Raw genomic sequence first — 16,689 nt, 5'->3', positions numbered from 1 at the left:
GGGGGCAGCAGATCTCATGGCATAGTGTCATCAATAATTACGTGAATTGGCGAGAAGTGGAGAGGTTGTTGGCTACAGGGCACCATGATTGATTCTGATTGTTATATTTGGAGTTGGGAAGGAAACTTTTCCCCCTAATATTGGGAAATTGACATCTGCCTTATGGAATTTTTGGTCTTTCTTTGGAACAGCACAGTAGGATTATAGGTTGGACTTGATGGACTTTTTCGACCTTATCAACTAGAATCGTAATAGCCCTTACTACTTTGTCCATACAAACATCACTAGGTCTATGAAGAACATCTGTATGCACCTGGGTTGCTTTCGGGAATTGGCAATAGTCATCAATAATTTGCTGAAAAGGATATTGCCAAGTTTCGGAAGTGTAATGCTGGTCTCACATTTGCGTACTTTAGTTTTTACCTTTTTTTACATGGATCTAAACGAACCGTAAACTTATTTTGCTGGCAATTGCCCTCGCCCCATTGGCCTTAATAGAAAAAAACAGGTGACAGCAAAGTTGGACTGAGTATTCCACATTAGGGCAACGGGATCTTAGGATGCGTTACCACATAGCACTTACTGCTTGCGTCTGAGACTTCGCCCAGCTGCAAGTGGTACCAGTTATGTAAGAACGCACGATTAGTGAGTTACAAGACTGTTCACATTTAATTGTCAGGCCTGCAAAAAATGGAACCAATAAGTATTCTTCCAATGCAGTGTTCCCCAACCAGCGGACATGCAACTGCCTACATGTGTCTGTCTAGGTCCACTTGCATGTGACACCCAGCTGCTAGCAGCAGACTAGTGCTACCTGGGTGGTCATAGCATTACTAGGACTATTGTCAAAAACATATCACTAGCAGGTAAGATTAGGGCTGGGGTTCACGTCCTGCGGTCTAGGAATTGCATGCACCTTGTAATGCTGCTCTGTGTCACCCCAGCTATCTGTGCGACCCCATGGCTGACACTCCAAAGAGTAAACGATGAGATGGAGATTTGGCCGCTCATGAGTGCACCTCTCTGTGTTGTACTTTGTGGGAATTGTAAAGGGCTCAGTTGTTTCTGCAAGCCCCTTAAACTACAATACAAATAGTTTAGCAGTAACTTCCCCCAATGAAGTTCTAAAAAGAGGAGCAAGGGATCCCCTTCTCCAATAGGTAGATCTTGGAATTGAGACTCCCAGCTATCAGACATTTTTTAAATATACTATTGATTATTCCATAAATGTGTCAGATGGAAATACCTTATGCTTTATTAAGACCCTTGAAAATATGAAAATGTGGCCCTCTGCATTAGGCCCAATTTCCACGGGCAGATCGGATTCCGTATGCTGTAGCCCGTAGCGGAATCCAACCCTGCCTGTGGCGAAAGACACTGCTTACCTGTACGGGTCATCTGCGTGCCTGTGCGGGTCATCTATTGTCTTCACTGCAGATGTATGTGGAAGTGCCATGCTTTAATTCATGTGCGAACGCCCATGCTTCCCTATGGGCGGATTGATTTGCGGATCTTCTGCGCAGGTGACCCACACGGATTTCGCAAATCAGATCCGCCAGTGGACATTGGGCCTTAGTGGGGATCTTTCCTCCAATGCAATTTAATAACCAAACCAAGTGTATCATGGCTCATGAGAGGCTCATGGGATTTAGTGCCTGGGGGCCCAGGTCCTGGTAGTTTGAAGACTGATGCAACTTGCTATCAGTTTGCCCCATAGGAATGATTTGAATCCATCAACGGATCAGTTTTTTGCATTCATAAATGAAGTACTTAAATGGATTGCCCGGTTACTGGACAGCATGCCCCCTGAGCTAAATTAAGAAGAGCAGCACTTACCTGTATTCTGCCATCATGATCCAGTGTTGCAGCCACGCTGTGGTCCCAACATTTGTCAATCCAAGGCTGCAGCATCACCACTTGTTCTCCTTGCATCAACGGTATAATACCAGGAGTTTGGGAACATAACTCTGCAGCTTCTGATTGGCGGCAGTGGTCACCTGACTTCTGGTGACACCTGTCACAACAAACAACGGGACCACAGCGGAACTGCAGTGCTGGATCACAGTGGCCGAAAACAGTTAAGTAGTACTCCTCTTCTTATTTTAGCACCGAGTGGCACTAAAGGCGGCATGTTGTCCTATAACCAGACAATCCGTGTAGTATGGTATATTTTATGCTTAATGGGTAGTAGTGAGACATAAATGTGTGTGTATGCTGTTACTCTTGTATGTGTTTTTATACATGAGACTTGTTTGGCCTGCAGTTCTCTACTGCTGCTGGATCTTGAATTATTGAAGTTTTTCTTTTCAGTGCGGTAATGCCAATAAAGATACCAAACCATATTGCCATTCATTTGAAGAAATATGCATTTATTTAAATCCACAGGAGAAAATTCAATGCACCTTCAATGTCCATACAAGAGTGCTGTATTTCAATGTTCTCAGTCTTCAACCCTGATTCCCACCCCAACTGAAATTGCATAACAATGTTTAAGCCATTCAAATAGACGGTGAACAGTCATAAACTCCTTATTGTTCACTGGTGCCAATTCTATTCACATGCACACATACACGCACACATGCACATTTGTTTCCCTTCCACGTATCAGAATCCAAGTGAGGCCATCTACTTAACTCTTAACACCAGAGGAGTATGCAACACTTTGAGGACTCTGGCAGCAAAGGCTTGAAAATATTCTTAACAATACACCTCTTGTATAACTCCAAAAACTGCTAGCAGCACCCATTTGCGTAACACCCGACTATACATATATTTATATCTTACATGGTTTGATCTGGCATCCAACCAATAGAAATATAAGGAAACAGAGGCATGAAATGCCCGTGTGGCCAAATAACCTGTGGTCATCATGAATTTGCTGGAGGTCAGTACAAACCAAATCCGATTTGAGAGAACACATTGCACATTGTCAAGAATCACTCATTCATGCGATATTACTTATCTCCGACTGTCCACCAGAAATGATGTCAGAATTTAACCCATACCATTTTCAAAAACATAACTTTCTTTTTTTTTTTTGCTTTTATCTGTAGAAAAATAAGTACAAAAGTTTTATCTTTTCTCTGTCTCTTTGCTAAGTACTGTACATGTGATTTGAGGAATAAGGGGTCTTCTTCTATGTCCAGACTTCATGCTGTCCTGTAGACCTTCTCCTCACGGATTCAGTAGAGAAGTGGTCTTAGACTGAAGGCTCTGTATCCCTTTGCTAGACATGTAAACGTCTGAACGCTCTCCTCGTTACAAGAGTTCAAGGTCAGGGTCAGATAAATGGAAATACAAAAATGGATTGGTATATCTATATGTAAGTAAATAGGGAACACAAGTCTTTCATTGTCCAAGAAGGCCCAATTATTGTAAATAGGAACCCATGGAGTTCCAGTCATGGAGTCCTGGAGGGAATTCTTCATTGAGATCAAACAGCTGGTCCAGGTTGGAAGAGTTTGAAAGGTAGTCATTCCTGCCCTCATCCCATGGGTGCTGGAGAAACGAGGTGGCCAGGAATGTCTCATCAAAATCCAAGCTATTCTGAACAGCTACTTGATCCTGCCCCATCGGATACCACTGCTGAGGACAGTCGATGTGTTTACCGTGGACTGTGAGGTCAACAGATTGGCTGACTGGGCTCAATGGTGGTGTAACTTCTAGGTCCTCAAATGCAGAGAAGTTGTCACTGAGGTTTGAGTCAAAAATGACTTCCCAGTCGAAATCTCCTTTTAGGGGTCCGAGTTCTGTCTGGTCATCATGGGATAGCATTGGGGAACTGGCTAAGCGGGGAGCTTTGAACATCCTCTTAGGCAATGGCTGCTTGCGCTTGTGACCTTTGTTTTCTGTGAGGTTCCATACGTGTTCACTTGTGGCTTCCTCAAACTCCTTCAGCAGCTGGTGGGACTCGGGGCTTATATTCAAAGGCCAGACAGAGCCCATATTATTGTCGGGGGATACAGATTGAGCTCCAGCGAAGGCTGGGTGGATCTGGACCGGTGGCAGTCGTCTCTTCTTAATGGCACCATTCATAAGCCGGTCAGCATACTGTGGATCGATCTTCCAAAACCCACCTTTTCCTGGCTCGTCTTTCTCTCGAGGAACTTTAATGAAGCACTTATTCAGAGAAAGATTGTGTCTGATGGAATTCTACAAAGGGAAGAGATCAGAGACGGGTCAATATTATTGTCAAGCATGAGAGAGTCATTATCCAACTCGGCTAAATTCCCGAAGGAACAGCCATAACTTTCATTTGGGTAAGAAGATCGTATTATAGTAGCATCTAGAAAAATAAAATAGGCATCTAAATGGTTACATGCTTTCTTTGCCCTAAGTCCACCCCTCCGAACCACGGGGCTCCCGGATCTTCCTGATCCGCTATTTACTGTGTAATGAAAGTTTACAAGAAGAGAAAAAAAAATGGACACAGCCCCCACTTCTCCCTTTTCTCCCTCCCTTCTTGGACTCTGGTTGCTTATTGCTTTGCCAGTTAAACATATTTATCATTCTTGCCTCAGCGGTCTCTATCCTCACCACCTGTGTGTGTCTGGGATGCCCCCCTACCACCAAGGTTTAATTAAACCAGTAAAGTCTGGGACAAGCAGGGGGAGTAGTTTTTAATTATCCGCCTCCTCGAAAGTTTATGGTCTTGGAGGCCTCTTTCCAATCTTGGGACACAAAACATGGATAGATCAATAGATAGATGTATTTGTTTAAAGAAGCTGCGGGAGGGAGTTTACGTCTAGTTTCCCCCTTTTCCGGTAATCTTCTCCTCCCACCTCACTGTACAAGATGTCTCCCATAAACCCGTCTGGTCTGGTCCCTCCCAAGGGCCATCTATTACCAGGAGACAATGCAATGTCAGGGCCACACAGATTCTACAGAACAGGGGGAGGGAAGGAGCTGACATGCACAGACTAATAGTACACTGATATATGGCGGTGTAGTTACTGACCCTGCAAGGGAATCTCCTTTGACCCGCCATTGTTGCCCACATATATTAACTATTGTATTGGATTTTTGTAGCAACACCAAACCTTATTTGTCTGACAGATCTGAGAAAGAACATTTTTACTACCTCTATCTGATGGATGACAGGGGTTAATATATCACCAGTGATGCTGTGGGATGCAGAAGGTACAAGATAGTAACTCAGCAGTCACCGAACTAGAGAATAATTATACCCAGGGGAAACCGTGGAAGGCAGAAAGATGCCAACTACATGTCTTATTGCTTGAAGACTAGGAAGACTGAACCAATGACAGCTTTACGGGAAAAGGTCATAATTAAGATTGATTGGATGCAGGGCTAGTTATGTGAAGATGTTCCTCTACAATCCATGTCTTGCAGAGCTCAAAATTATAGGAGATCATTGAATAAACAGACATATTGTCAGTCCTAACACATGACATCTTTCTTGCTTTATAAGCCTTTTTTTGTTATTTACCTGCCAGGTGGGGTCTGCATGCCGGAAGTAGCAGAAATTATCTGTGATCCACTTGTAGATGGCAGAAAGTGTAATCTTGGTCTTCTTGCTTGCTTGCATTGCCATGCATATGAGAGTGGCATAGGAGTATGGTGGCTTCACATGCGGGTTGGTCTTGTAGTCAATCTCTTCCATAGGCTGAAGGCCCAGGTGAGCAGCCCTTGAGGTAGAAGATGATGTAGGCTTGCCTGGGGTGTGGGGCATCCCTAAGCAGGCGGGATCAGCTGCCAGTGGTGAGCAGGGGGCAGCAGAACCTGGTAAGTGGCGGTACCCATGAGGGTCTACAGATGAAGGGGTCTTGCCAACGTTGGCATTGATTATGGAGAATTCTTGTAGCCACTGAAGACTGGTCAGACTGTCGTCCAGGTTCACTGAGCTGGACAGGGATTCATGCCCCACTTCACCTTCTGTCTGGTAGGACAGCCAGTTATCTGCCATGTCTATGGGGACAGCAGTGGGCAAGTCAAACATTCAGGAAACCACAGTGGTCCGAAGACTTTTCCTGAAACAAAATGACATATATGTTAAGGAAGAAACAAAAGGACCAATCATGGATTATCACTGAAGTGACACACATTACACTTTTGCGTAGTGGTCGCCTGCCTGTTGCAAAGCTACAACTTCCAGCATTAGCCACATGTGACCTATGTAATCGCACAGGGTACCAAGCACCAACTTGTTGGGGGGTTACCAAGAGGATGTAGGCTGGAGGCAATCTCTACCCTTAGTGCCACCAGGCCAGAAGATCATCTTCCTCCACGCAATAGCATCTTGTGGAGCTACATGTATCTTGTGTAGATACTCTTCCCAGTTTTTTCTCCTCCCCTCTGATGATCTGAGGAGCTGCTGTCAGCCCATCGACTGCACTGCAATACAACCCCTTGGTTTTGCTATTGCATTAATATTTATGAGCTTGGTTCTGGGGCTGTTTTCATGTTTATGAGCTTGGTTCTAGTATTGTATCTATGTACAGAGGTTGGTTTGTGATGTATTTATGTCATGAGCTGGGTGCTATGGCTGTATACACGTTATGAGTTTGGTTCTAGTGCTGCATTCATGTTATAAAATTGGTTTTAGTGTTCTGTGCATGTATGTATATATATATATATATATATATATATATATATATATATTTTTTTTTTTTTTTTTTTTTTTAATATAATCTTGGTTCTGGTACAGTATTTATGTTATAAGCTTATAAACTTTGTTCTGTCTGGTGCTGTATTTATGTTATGAAATTGGTCTTAGTGCTCTGTGTACATTTACGTGTGTGTGTATGTATGTGTGTATGTGTATATATATATATATATATATATATATATATATATATATATATATAAAATGTATAAAAACTTGGTTCTGGCGCAGTATTTATGTTATGAGCTTGGTTTTGGTGTAGTATGTATGCTATGAGCTTGATTTGGGTGTAGTATTTACATTATGAAATTTGGTTTTGATGCTGTTATATATATATATATATATTGAGCTTGGCTCTGGTGCTGTATTTATGTTATGTGCTTGGTTCTATGGCTGTATACATGTTATGAGCTTGGTTCTGTTCCCTGAGGTGCTTTTTGCATAAACAGAGTACAGACGTGCTGCTTATTAGTGGCAATATTTTTTTTTTCTTATGACGGGGTAACAAAAATACTCACACAGGGTGCATCTAACATAATGTCAGCACAGCTCCCACCCTTTGATAGAACGTCACAGGCTGCTAGGGTGTGCTAGGAGTTGTAGTATGACAAGAGCTTGAAAGCTGCAGCTTGAGGGCCCTTGTATCTATCTATCTATCTATCTATCTATCTACCATAAGAGTTTTCAGTTTTCACAATAAAGCATGTAATACAGTACAATCAAGCGTTCTATTTCTAAGAAGGAGGTGGATGATGGGGGTGATTGTTAAAGTTTGTAAGAATCCTTTATAACAAAATAAAAGATCTGCTTCTAGATGGCAAAGTTATTTAACTTCCTAGAACTTTTTCAGTGCCAAGTAGCCCCACTTTCTCCATCTTTCACAATCCATTCAGCTATTATACCACATTCCTGCACATAACATACAGGAATAGTAAAAGGAAAAAAAGTTGGGCAACTTATACACTGAGTAATGGGCAGAAGACTGATGCCTTGTTGATGGGACAAGCAACTTTTGGCAGTCTTTTAAAGGAGCTGGTCTATTGAGGAAAAGTCTTATTTATAGTCCCTGCACGTCTGCCCACCCTCCACCATGCCAAGCACTAAGTGCCCTCCTGCCAATGCACAGCCATTTAATTCTCCTATGCCCATTGCACACTGGTAAACATCAGCAGAACCAAGCGCTACCCTAGAAGATGCCATTTATTTAGCGAGCATTAAGACAAGTGGATGTATGTTGTTACCTGCTGGATCAGGAGGCTGCAGGGAGGACACGAAGCTTCTAGAAGGAGCAGGAAGGAGCCTGAGATGAGTTATGGCCAGCTCCTTTCTTATCTACCACCGTCTGCTGCCAGGCATTAAGTACCAGCGGCTCTGAAAGGCTTCTCCAGCAACCATGGCAACGTTCCGCCCATGTAAACAGCTTCCAGCGTCCTGATTGGCTGAGCGTCGCCATGGAGAGCGCAGTCATGCGGCCACGCCCCGCTGTGGCTGTGTGCTGCCGCTGGCAGGACATGGCTGGTATGTTGGCATGTGGCTGGTGAGGGGCAGGAAGGCAGGAGATTGCGGAGGAGGAGGAGGCATTCTTGCTGCCTGCTGGGGGCGCTGCTGCTGCCTCTGGTGCATGTCAGCATTCATCCACAGTAGTTCACAGATTTCCATTGGTGCAGCTAATTAATAGAATGGCATTGCTTATTGGTGAATTGGTTTATTTAATTGAGATTTAGATTTTACTTTGTGAGCAGCGGAGAAAATCATTATTCCTCCCAACGTAATCTGGGGGCGTTGATCGGGAACAATTTGGCGTTTCGCAAATCAGACGAAAAGTTTGGCTGAGCTCTACTCGCCAATTAGCAATTATGCGCAGCAGAGTTCTTCAATTGAATCTGCTGTGGATTCACGTAAATTGAGGCAAGCGGTGCGGATCTTGATGCAGGTCCGCGCCGAAATCCACAGCACTAAATATGTTGCAGACTTTGGCGCGGATGTGAACGCGGAATTTGCCCGGTCTATTAGCAAAATCTGCGAGAGGAATTCCAAAGCGGAAAATTGTGTTGCAGCGTCAATAAGTTCCTTGTTACTTCTTGACTCGGAAACGCATGCGGATTTTGCCCATTAACAAGGAATATACCACGCACGGATCAGCGCCAAAGACCAAGGCAGAAAGACGTGAATTTTCACGCAGTTTTTAGGGCTGGAATTCACATGGAAAATTCTGTGGTAAGTTCCGCCATCTGAACAGACCCTTACCCTGTTCATTCACATGAGCGATATTTCTTTCAGACTGATGGTCCGAGATGGAAAGTTTGGCGCATGTCTTGTTTTGGGGGCGATTCTTGTTTAAGAATCCTTTGGGAGCCGGAAAAATTGCACGTAAATGCGATATTTATTTATTTATTTATTTTTTTACCTGCGATGCAATTCATCGGAGGTTCCATAGGGAAACGTGGGCAAGAAAAAAAGCAAAACGCAGAAAGGTAGAGCATGCGGCGATTTACAAATCTCGCAGCATTGCAGGACAGAAAATATCGCTAATGAGAATGAAGTAATGGAAAAGCATGGGTTTCATACTTCTGCGTACTCTTGCATCGCGCAAAAATAATTTTCTCGCCATTGTGAAGGCAGACAATATTTTCTCTAATAGCTGCTTCTTTCCTAATAAATAGCACCCCACCTGTCACAGGTTGCGTGTGGTATTGCAGTTCAGCCATATTCACTTCAAAGGAGCTGAGCTGCAATACCAGACACAACCCATGGACAGGGGTGGCGCTGTTCATGGAAGAAAGCAGTCATATTTTTCTAATCCTGGACAGCCCCTTTAACTGGTTAAAAGGGTTTTCCATCAAAATACTATTGATGACCTATCCTGAGCTGACAGCGCCGGTTTACACTGAAGTCGGAGCAGAAGCTGCTGCTCCGATCCCTGCGTAGTGGCCGGCGCTTGTAACTGCAGCGCTCATTGAAATCAATGGGATTTTAGGATTTAAAATAATATATATATAATAATATATAAATTGTAACCCGAAAATAAAAAAAGAAAAAAATAATTAAAAAATCGCCAAAAATTCAGAAAAAATATATATTTAACACAAAAATGGGATGTATATAATAGTCATTTTCTGCTGACGGTTTCCCTTTAAATGTAGGCTGTAGTTTCACCCTGACTTTGTAGTTTCATTCCTCATACCCAGCGTGGTGTATGTCATGCAGAAATAGCGTGCAGATAGGTAGTGATATGCATGCTTATGATGCAAGAAGTGGGGGTTACAGACTGTGCCCCAGGAAAACAATTTCTATTAATGCAGTCATTGGCCTCTATTCTGCCTGGCAGGCGCAGCACCCGCCCCTCCTCTTCTCTTGGTGACAGCCCTGTCCCCTGTGTGCCGTGGCATTGCAAAAGACCCATTCATTTGGGTTTTTTCCCATAGGCAAAATATGGGATCTGAAAAGATCCCCCAAAATACTAGGGGAGGTGGAGGGCGGTGTGATTTGGCGGTATGCCAAAGACATGGCACCTATTTGCATAATAAGGGATTGCAGGCAATTTACCCATTCAGTGCTACGGACATAACTGAACTGTGGGCAAAGGTGGCCTGGAAAATGGGTTAACTGGATTTGTGTTAATAGCAGACTGTGTTTCCCTCCTCTCCCAAGCGCTACAATTGTACAGGAAGAAAAAGGTGAAGTTCAGATTTTAATCTTGGCTATTACTTATTCTGAAACCTTTCCTTATAAGGTGGATAAAATGTCTCAATTGTGACAGATTTTCCCACTAAAAATCACACTTTAGATCCCATGATTTCCCCAGCAGGAGCCCAGTGAGGACCGGTCTTATCTCCCGCTGTATCTGCTCTCTTTCCCTCTCTCAGTGCTGGATCTCCCACAGCAGGACATTAGCATCCTTTTAAGTGTTATTGACCAATTTACCCCCTGGGAATAAGCATGACTTCTCTCTTTCACCTTCATTATCTGTCTTTGATCACTTGCACTGAGGTGAGACAGGTGTAACCCTAAACTGAAAATGCAGGACTGGTGCTAAACTTTTCTCGCAGTGACAGCAGGCAGAATCCAGAGTTTTGAAGAATGCAATTTTATTGGTCTCAAATGCAATACGTTTCAAGGCGTAAAGCCCCTTCATCAGGTAGTGGAGAACCTGATGAAGGGAATCTGCACCTTGAAACACGATGTATAAAAGACCCAGAAAATTGCATTTTTCAAGGTTTCTGGATTTCGGTGGGTAGTGCTAGTCCTGCATCTTTCTCTACCTATCTTCCATTGGGGGCTACTCAGATCCACCAACGAGTAAAGCTGGGGTTACACGGGATGAATGTTGGGCAAACGATGCCTGTCCCTGTGTGTCCTCGCTCGTGCTATTGCACGGGAGCTAGAAGCGCTGCCTCGCTCACAGAGCGGCCAACATGGGGGTGGGCAGCTGCTGGAGATTTTTACACTGAATGAGCAATGAGCAATCGGTTCATCATCCATCGCTTATGCTGCATAAACGATGGACGATGAGCTGATCGCTCATCGTTCAGTGTAAATAGCAGCCGTTGAGTACTGAACAGCCGCTGTGTTATGTCAAGGGAGAGGGGCGGGGGAGCGAGAGGAGAGAAATCTCCTGCAGCCTGCCTGCTGGGAGCTAACGATACTAGCTCCTGTGCACTTGCACGGGAGCTAGTATGTGTGGGGATGAGTGTCGGGCATCGTTTGCCCGACATTCGTCCAGTCTAAGAGGGCCTTTGGTGACGGCGGCTGCACCTTAAGTGACTGTATCAAATGCACAACTTGTTATTCTGTCCAGCACACAACCAAAATAGGTAAGATTCCACCGAGTCTTCAGCCTTCCTTATATGTATATGGTCGTTGGACATAGATATAAGATAACTGTTGAACAATTTACCGGTATCTGCCCTAATACCACCTATTAAAATGCACTTTCCAAATATAAAAAGACCATAGTGCTCTATACATTTTTTTAGATTTATCTTTTTTTATAATGAGGGTGCCCCACTTATTCTATTTCATAGCTTGTCCCGTGAGGTCAGTGGCGTCTCTAACAAGTAGCAGGGTGCTCCTCTTCTCAAGAGAACCCTTCACCTCTCCGTTCATTTAATAGGAGAAGAAAACGTGACCAGTCCCATTTTAGGTTGGACTTCCCTTTAAGCTCATTCACATTTGTTTTGTCCGAAGCCTAAAATCCTGATATTTTATTTTCTAGGCTTTAACCCTTTCCAACCCAATTTGTATCCTGGTTTTCCTAGGAGGCTTACTCTTTTTCTGCAATCATACAACGGCGCTATCTGCTGGCTAAAGCCAGTACTGCATGAGGTGACACGTTGGATAGGCTCCGACAGCAGAGAGACTGGCAATATACAGTAAGAGAACCCCGACGGATGTCTTCCAACATTGGAGCTGTACAGCCTTAAATCATAATGTCTTCAGATGCCAGACAGTGCATTGGAAAGGGTTAATGTGCCCATACAAAGCAGGTCAAAGGTAGTCTCTGCGTAGCTCGCAGTTTATATGTTCATTTGGTATAACATACCAGGGCATATCTTCAGTCAAGCAATGAGTCCATCTGTATATTAGATTTTCAAAGACAAAAATAGATAAGATGAAATTTAAAAAAATACTAAAAAATAGAACCATTTTTCTGCAGATGTCTAGTAGTGATTGGACATTGAGAATGATCATCTGTCTGCAAACAACTTACAATCTGATTTAATGGAAACATGGCTGAGACCCTCTGATGTAGCCTTCAATTTACTCATGCTGCACCATCTGGAAAGCAGCCTTGTTGAGGAGTCAGCCTCCATGAGGGTTCAATAAATTTCACCTCTCCCCTCCCTTCCTTTGAAGTATACTCTGGCTGCATCTACCCCATCTAACCTCCACCTGGCTGTCACCTACCGATCGCCAGGCCCTGCCGCCACCCTTATCAACTACTTCACTACCTAGCTCCTACACTTTCTTTTCAGATGACATCTCCAACAAACATCATTATGGGTGACTTCAATATCCCCATTGACACAAACCATCTAGCTTCCTCTAGACTTCTCCTACCATTGACCTCATCCTTTTGGCTTCTTTGAATGGTCATCTACAGCCATTCACAAAGAACGACACACAGAAGCTTGTAGTTAGCTTTCTCTGTGCCCTATCTAAACTTTTTAACTCACCTCTCATATCTGACCACAACTTTTCTTCTCTTCCCTCTTACCCTCATCTTTCCCCTAGTACAGAAACTGGTACACCCACACAAAAACGTTACATGTCTTGACAGTCGCACACTCTCTGACTCTTCTACAACTCTCTATCATATCACCATATCTTCACTTCATGATGCAGCCACAGCCACAACCGAACGCCACAAATCAATAAGCAGCCCTGGCTCTCCAATCTGCTGAAAAATATGAGGCAAGCTTCCAAGACTGCTGAGAGGTGTTGGAAGGAAACCCACACCAAGGAAGATCTTATTATATGCGAACAAGCTGTTCTCAACTAAAAGTCTGTACTCAGGTCTGCAAATTAGAACTTCTTTGCTACTGTCATATCGTAACTGTTTTGTGACCTTAAGCTGTTTTTTAAGTACCTTCTGCTTCCTCCAGTGATCCATCCCACATTTGTAATCTCAGTTAAGGACTTTGCCATGTATTTTAAACACAAAATCAACATCCGAGAAAGCTTAAACCTACATTCCCCACAAACCCTCTACATCCCGCTCATCCTTTTCATAATGTTTTTCTCCACCATTACCAATGAATGTTTTCTAGCCTACTCTTCAAGTCTCAACTCACCGCCTGTGCTCTTGACCCAATTCTATCTCATCCCCAACCTTCCCACTGTGTTCATCCTAACACTAAGCCATTTCTTCAACCTATTACTAACCACCAGTATCTTCACTTCATCTTTTAAACGTGCAACCATCACATCCATCTTCAAGAAGTCATCCCTCGACCAGTCTCAAGTATCGCTCCATCTCATCGCTCCCATTTGACTCAAAACTCCTTGAACATGTGCATCTTGAACTGTTCTCCCTCCTCTCATCAAGCTTCTTCCTTAACCAACTCCAATCTGTTTTCCAACTCCACTACTCTACTGAAACTGCCTAACCAATGTCATTAATGCTCTGCTGACTGCCAAAGCCTCACAATAGTACTCTGCGCTTATCTTTCTGACCTGGCCTTTGCATTTGACACAGTCAACCAAGTTACAAATTTTCTTGTGCATTCACATCAAAGATTTTGCTCTTGTCTGGATCTCCTCATACATTTCCAGCTGAACATTTTGTGACCCTTATTCATACCACCTCCTCATCTCGTCCTCTCCAATGGTGTCCTTCAAGGGTCTGTCCTCGGACCCATACTCTTTTCCGCCTATATCTTCAGCCTAGGACAGCTCATAGAATCCCATTGGTTTCAGTATTATCTCTACGCTGATGACACTCACATACCTTTCCGACCTTTCTGCTATCCAGAATTAAAGAGTGTCTATCGTGATATGCTTTCTAAAACTCTACATGAAGAAAGCAGAATTCATAATCTTTCAATCAACACCCCCGGCCCTCCAGACCTATCAATTTCAGTCTATGATGCTATACTTTACCCAGACTCAAACGTCTACTACCTTGGTATAACCTTTCATTCTGTTCTGTCTATCAAAGAATATATCTAAACCCTTGCCACCTCCAACTCAAAAAAATATCCCAAATTTGTTGTCAACAAAAATGTTGGTGCATGCCCACATCATCTCCTGCCTAGACTACTGTAGCATCCTGTTCTATGGCCTCTTATTCAACACTCTTGCGCCCCTCCAATTTACCCTCAATGGTGCTGCCCGACTAATTTACCTTCACCTCCGGCCCTGCTGCTCCCCTGCACCAATCCCTCTACTGGCTACCCATTGTCCAAATAATATAGCTCAGAATGTTATCAATGACATATGAGGCCATCCACAACCTGTCCCTTCCATATATCTCCAACCTAATCTCCCTCTACGCCCCCATATGTAATCTCTGGTCCTCACAAAACCTCCTTCTCTGCTTTCCACTTCTCACATAATCGTCCCTAAACAATTAGACTCTCCCCCGCCTTTGAAAACCAAAAGCAACCTGAAAACAGCTTCTCAGAAAAGCTTACAACATGCAATGACTGTGCTACCATTATGCTACCATATGAACACCTTCTACCCTCATGTACTATCTATCTCCTTCCTCCTTCCCTTTTAGGAGGTTCTTTACTGTAAAAGCAGTGAGACTATAGAACTTTCTGCCTGAGGATGTGGTGATAACGAACTCAATGAAAGAGTGTAAGAGGGGCCTGGATGCTTTTCTTGAGTATTACATGTTATGATCACTAATTACTTCGGAAAGGTTGTTGATCCAGGGATTATTATGATTGCCAGATTGGAGTTGGGAAGGATCTTTTTTCCCTTAAATGTGGAAAGTTGGCTTCTACCTCCATTGAGTTTCCTTTTCCTGCCTCAGGATCAACGTTTGGGGGTAATAGGCTGAACTGGATGGACATATTTTTTTTTTCGGCCTTACATACTATGTTACTATATGTATTGTAAATCCTCTTCCGGAGGGTTCTTTCTCTCTTTGTAGCAGGCCCATTCCACACGGCCATAGGCGTTTTTATGTGCGCCCGCCGGTGCCGTAAAAACGCGTAAACAGCACGGGCCCTGGCGCATATACACCCAGGCTGCAATGCCGTTGCCTCCCCTTCCCTCCCCCCCGCCAGCTCTTTTTCCCTCCAGCTTTTTGTAAAAGCGTGACGGGAGCGGGGCTAAGCCAAAATGGGAGGTGCTGAGCTCAGCTCCGCTCCGCCCCACCCCCTCCTATTGCAATCAGTCGGAGGGGAAGAAAGAAGAGGAAGGGAATTTAGCAGTCACGCTGCTAAACTCCCTCCCACCTCCCTTCTCCGGACCCATGCAGCGGCTGATGTATTTCGGGCAGAAAGATAGTTCCAGGACTATCTTTTTGGCATGGCGTGAAAGCGCCCGGTGATATATTGGCCGCCGGGCGCTTTTACGCCACAGGTATACGGCCATGTGATCTGATGCATTGGAATTCAATGCATCAGATCGTACCATATATTGGCCAGCCGTAAAAAAAGGCGGTCGATATACGCTTGTGTGAAATGAGCCCTCAGTCAGTCACTCATATATTCATGTTTATTATTGTTTTCTTTATATACTGAAACCCTTCTTATATATACAACACCCTAGAATCAATGGTGCTTTAAAAATAATAATCTGCGCCAAATTTCCAACCAATGGTCAGCCAGCAATCAATTGAAATTGCCCATTCCAGTCACTTGTTCTTCCTGCCTCTTTGTTTCCCTGAGGGATGAGCTGCTTCAGCAGTGTCTGGCAGTGGGATATTCCCTTCTCCCCATTGAAGTAAACATGCGCAATGCATATCCGAGGCACCCTGTGAATATGGGGATCTCTGTGTTGGCTACTTGTATACATTTAAGTGGACCTCCATTGCTGAGCATAACCAGCTTCAGGTAATAGAGGGATTCCTGCATTTTGGGGAAATGATGCTGCGTTTGCAAGTATGGTTAGAATATTTAGCATAATTCATCCCAAACACTTATCTGACCTTACATGGGAGATACAGACATCACAGGCGTCTTCTGTCCTGGTGTACAAACCAGCAAGGGAGCAGGTTTCGCTGTACGTTAAAACAGATCCTGCTTCCTTCTTGCTTGTGTGTTTTCACAGTTTGCATTTCACGAAAGCAAACAGTAGAAGACTTGAATGGACAGCAGGGATTAACCATTTCCAGGCTGTTCTGTACCACAGTAGTATAATCATTGGCTTCCCCGAGTGGCTGACGACAAGAAGTGAAAATTTAGGACCTAGGTCTAATGTGGTCCTCCATGTGACCACATCTATACAATACTATTTCTATAGTGGCGCAGAGAGGGGAATCCATTGTAACATCCTAGTGGAATCTTGTACTGGTTGGTCCCATCCCAGCACAGAAGGTCTTGATCCCTACTGCTATTTCTTCTCTACTAGAGGACAAAGGCACCAAGTAGTGGTCAAACAGACCATTC

At 43.9% G+C, this 16,689-nt stretch overlaps 1 protein-coding gene across 1 annotated transcript; it reads right to left on the bottom strand.

Moving 5' to 3' along the window:
- Window positions 1–2,348: 2,348 nt before the first annotated feature.
- Window positions 2,349–7,967, bottom strand: FOXJ1 (forkhead box J1). The gene is made up of 3 exons (XM_066586581.1): window positions 7,867–7,967; window positions 5,450–5,990; window positions 2,349–4,152 (listed from the first exon to the last, which is right to left on the bottom strand). Exons 2-3 carry the CDS (start codon window positions 5,957–5,959, stop codon window positions 3,370–3,372), a joined length of 1,293 nt encoding a protein of 430 aa, XP_066442678.1. The 5' UTR covers window positions 5,960–5,990; window positions 7,867–7,967; the 3' UTR covers window positions 2,349–3,369.
- Window positions 7,968–16,689: the final 8,722 nt, after the last annotated feature.

The sequence above is a fragment of the Eleutherodactylus coqui genome, chromosome 13 (genome assembly GCF_035609145.1).
Source record: "Eleutherodactylus coqui strain aEleCoq1 chromosome 13, aEleCoq1.hap1, whole genome shotgun sequence".
Lineage (NCBI taxonomy): Eukaryota > Metazoa > Chordata > Amphibia > Anura > Eleutherodactylidae > Eleutherodactylus > Eleutherodactylus coqui.
Note: the sequence above shows the minus strand (reverse complement) of the source record. Positions and strands in the feature narration are given on the sequence as shown.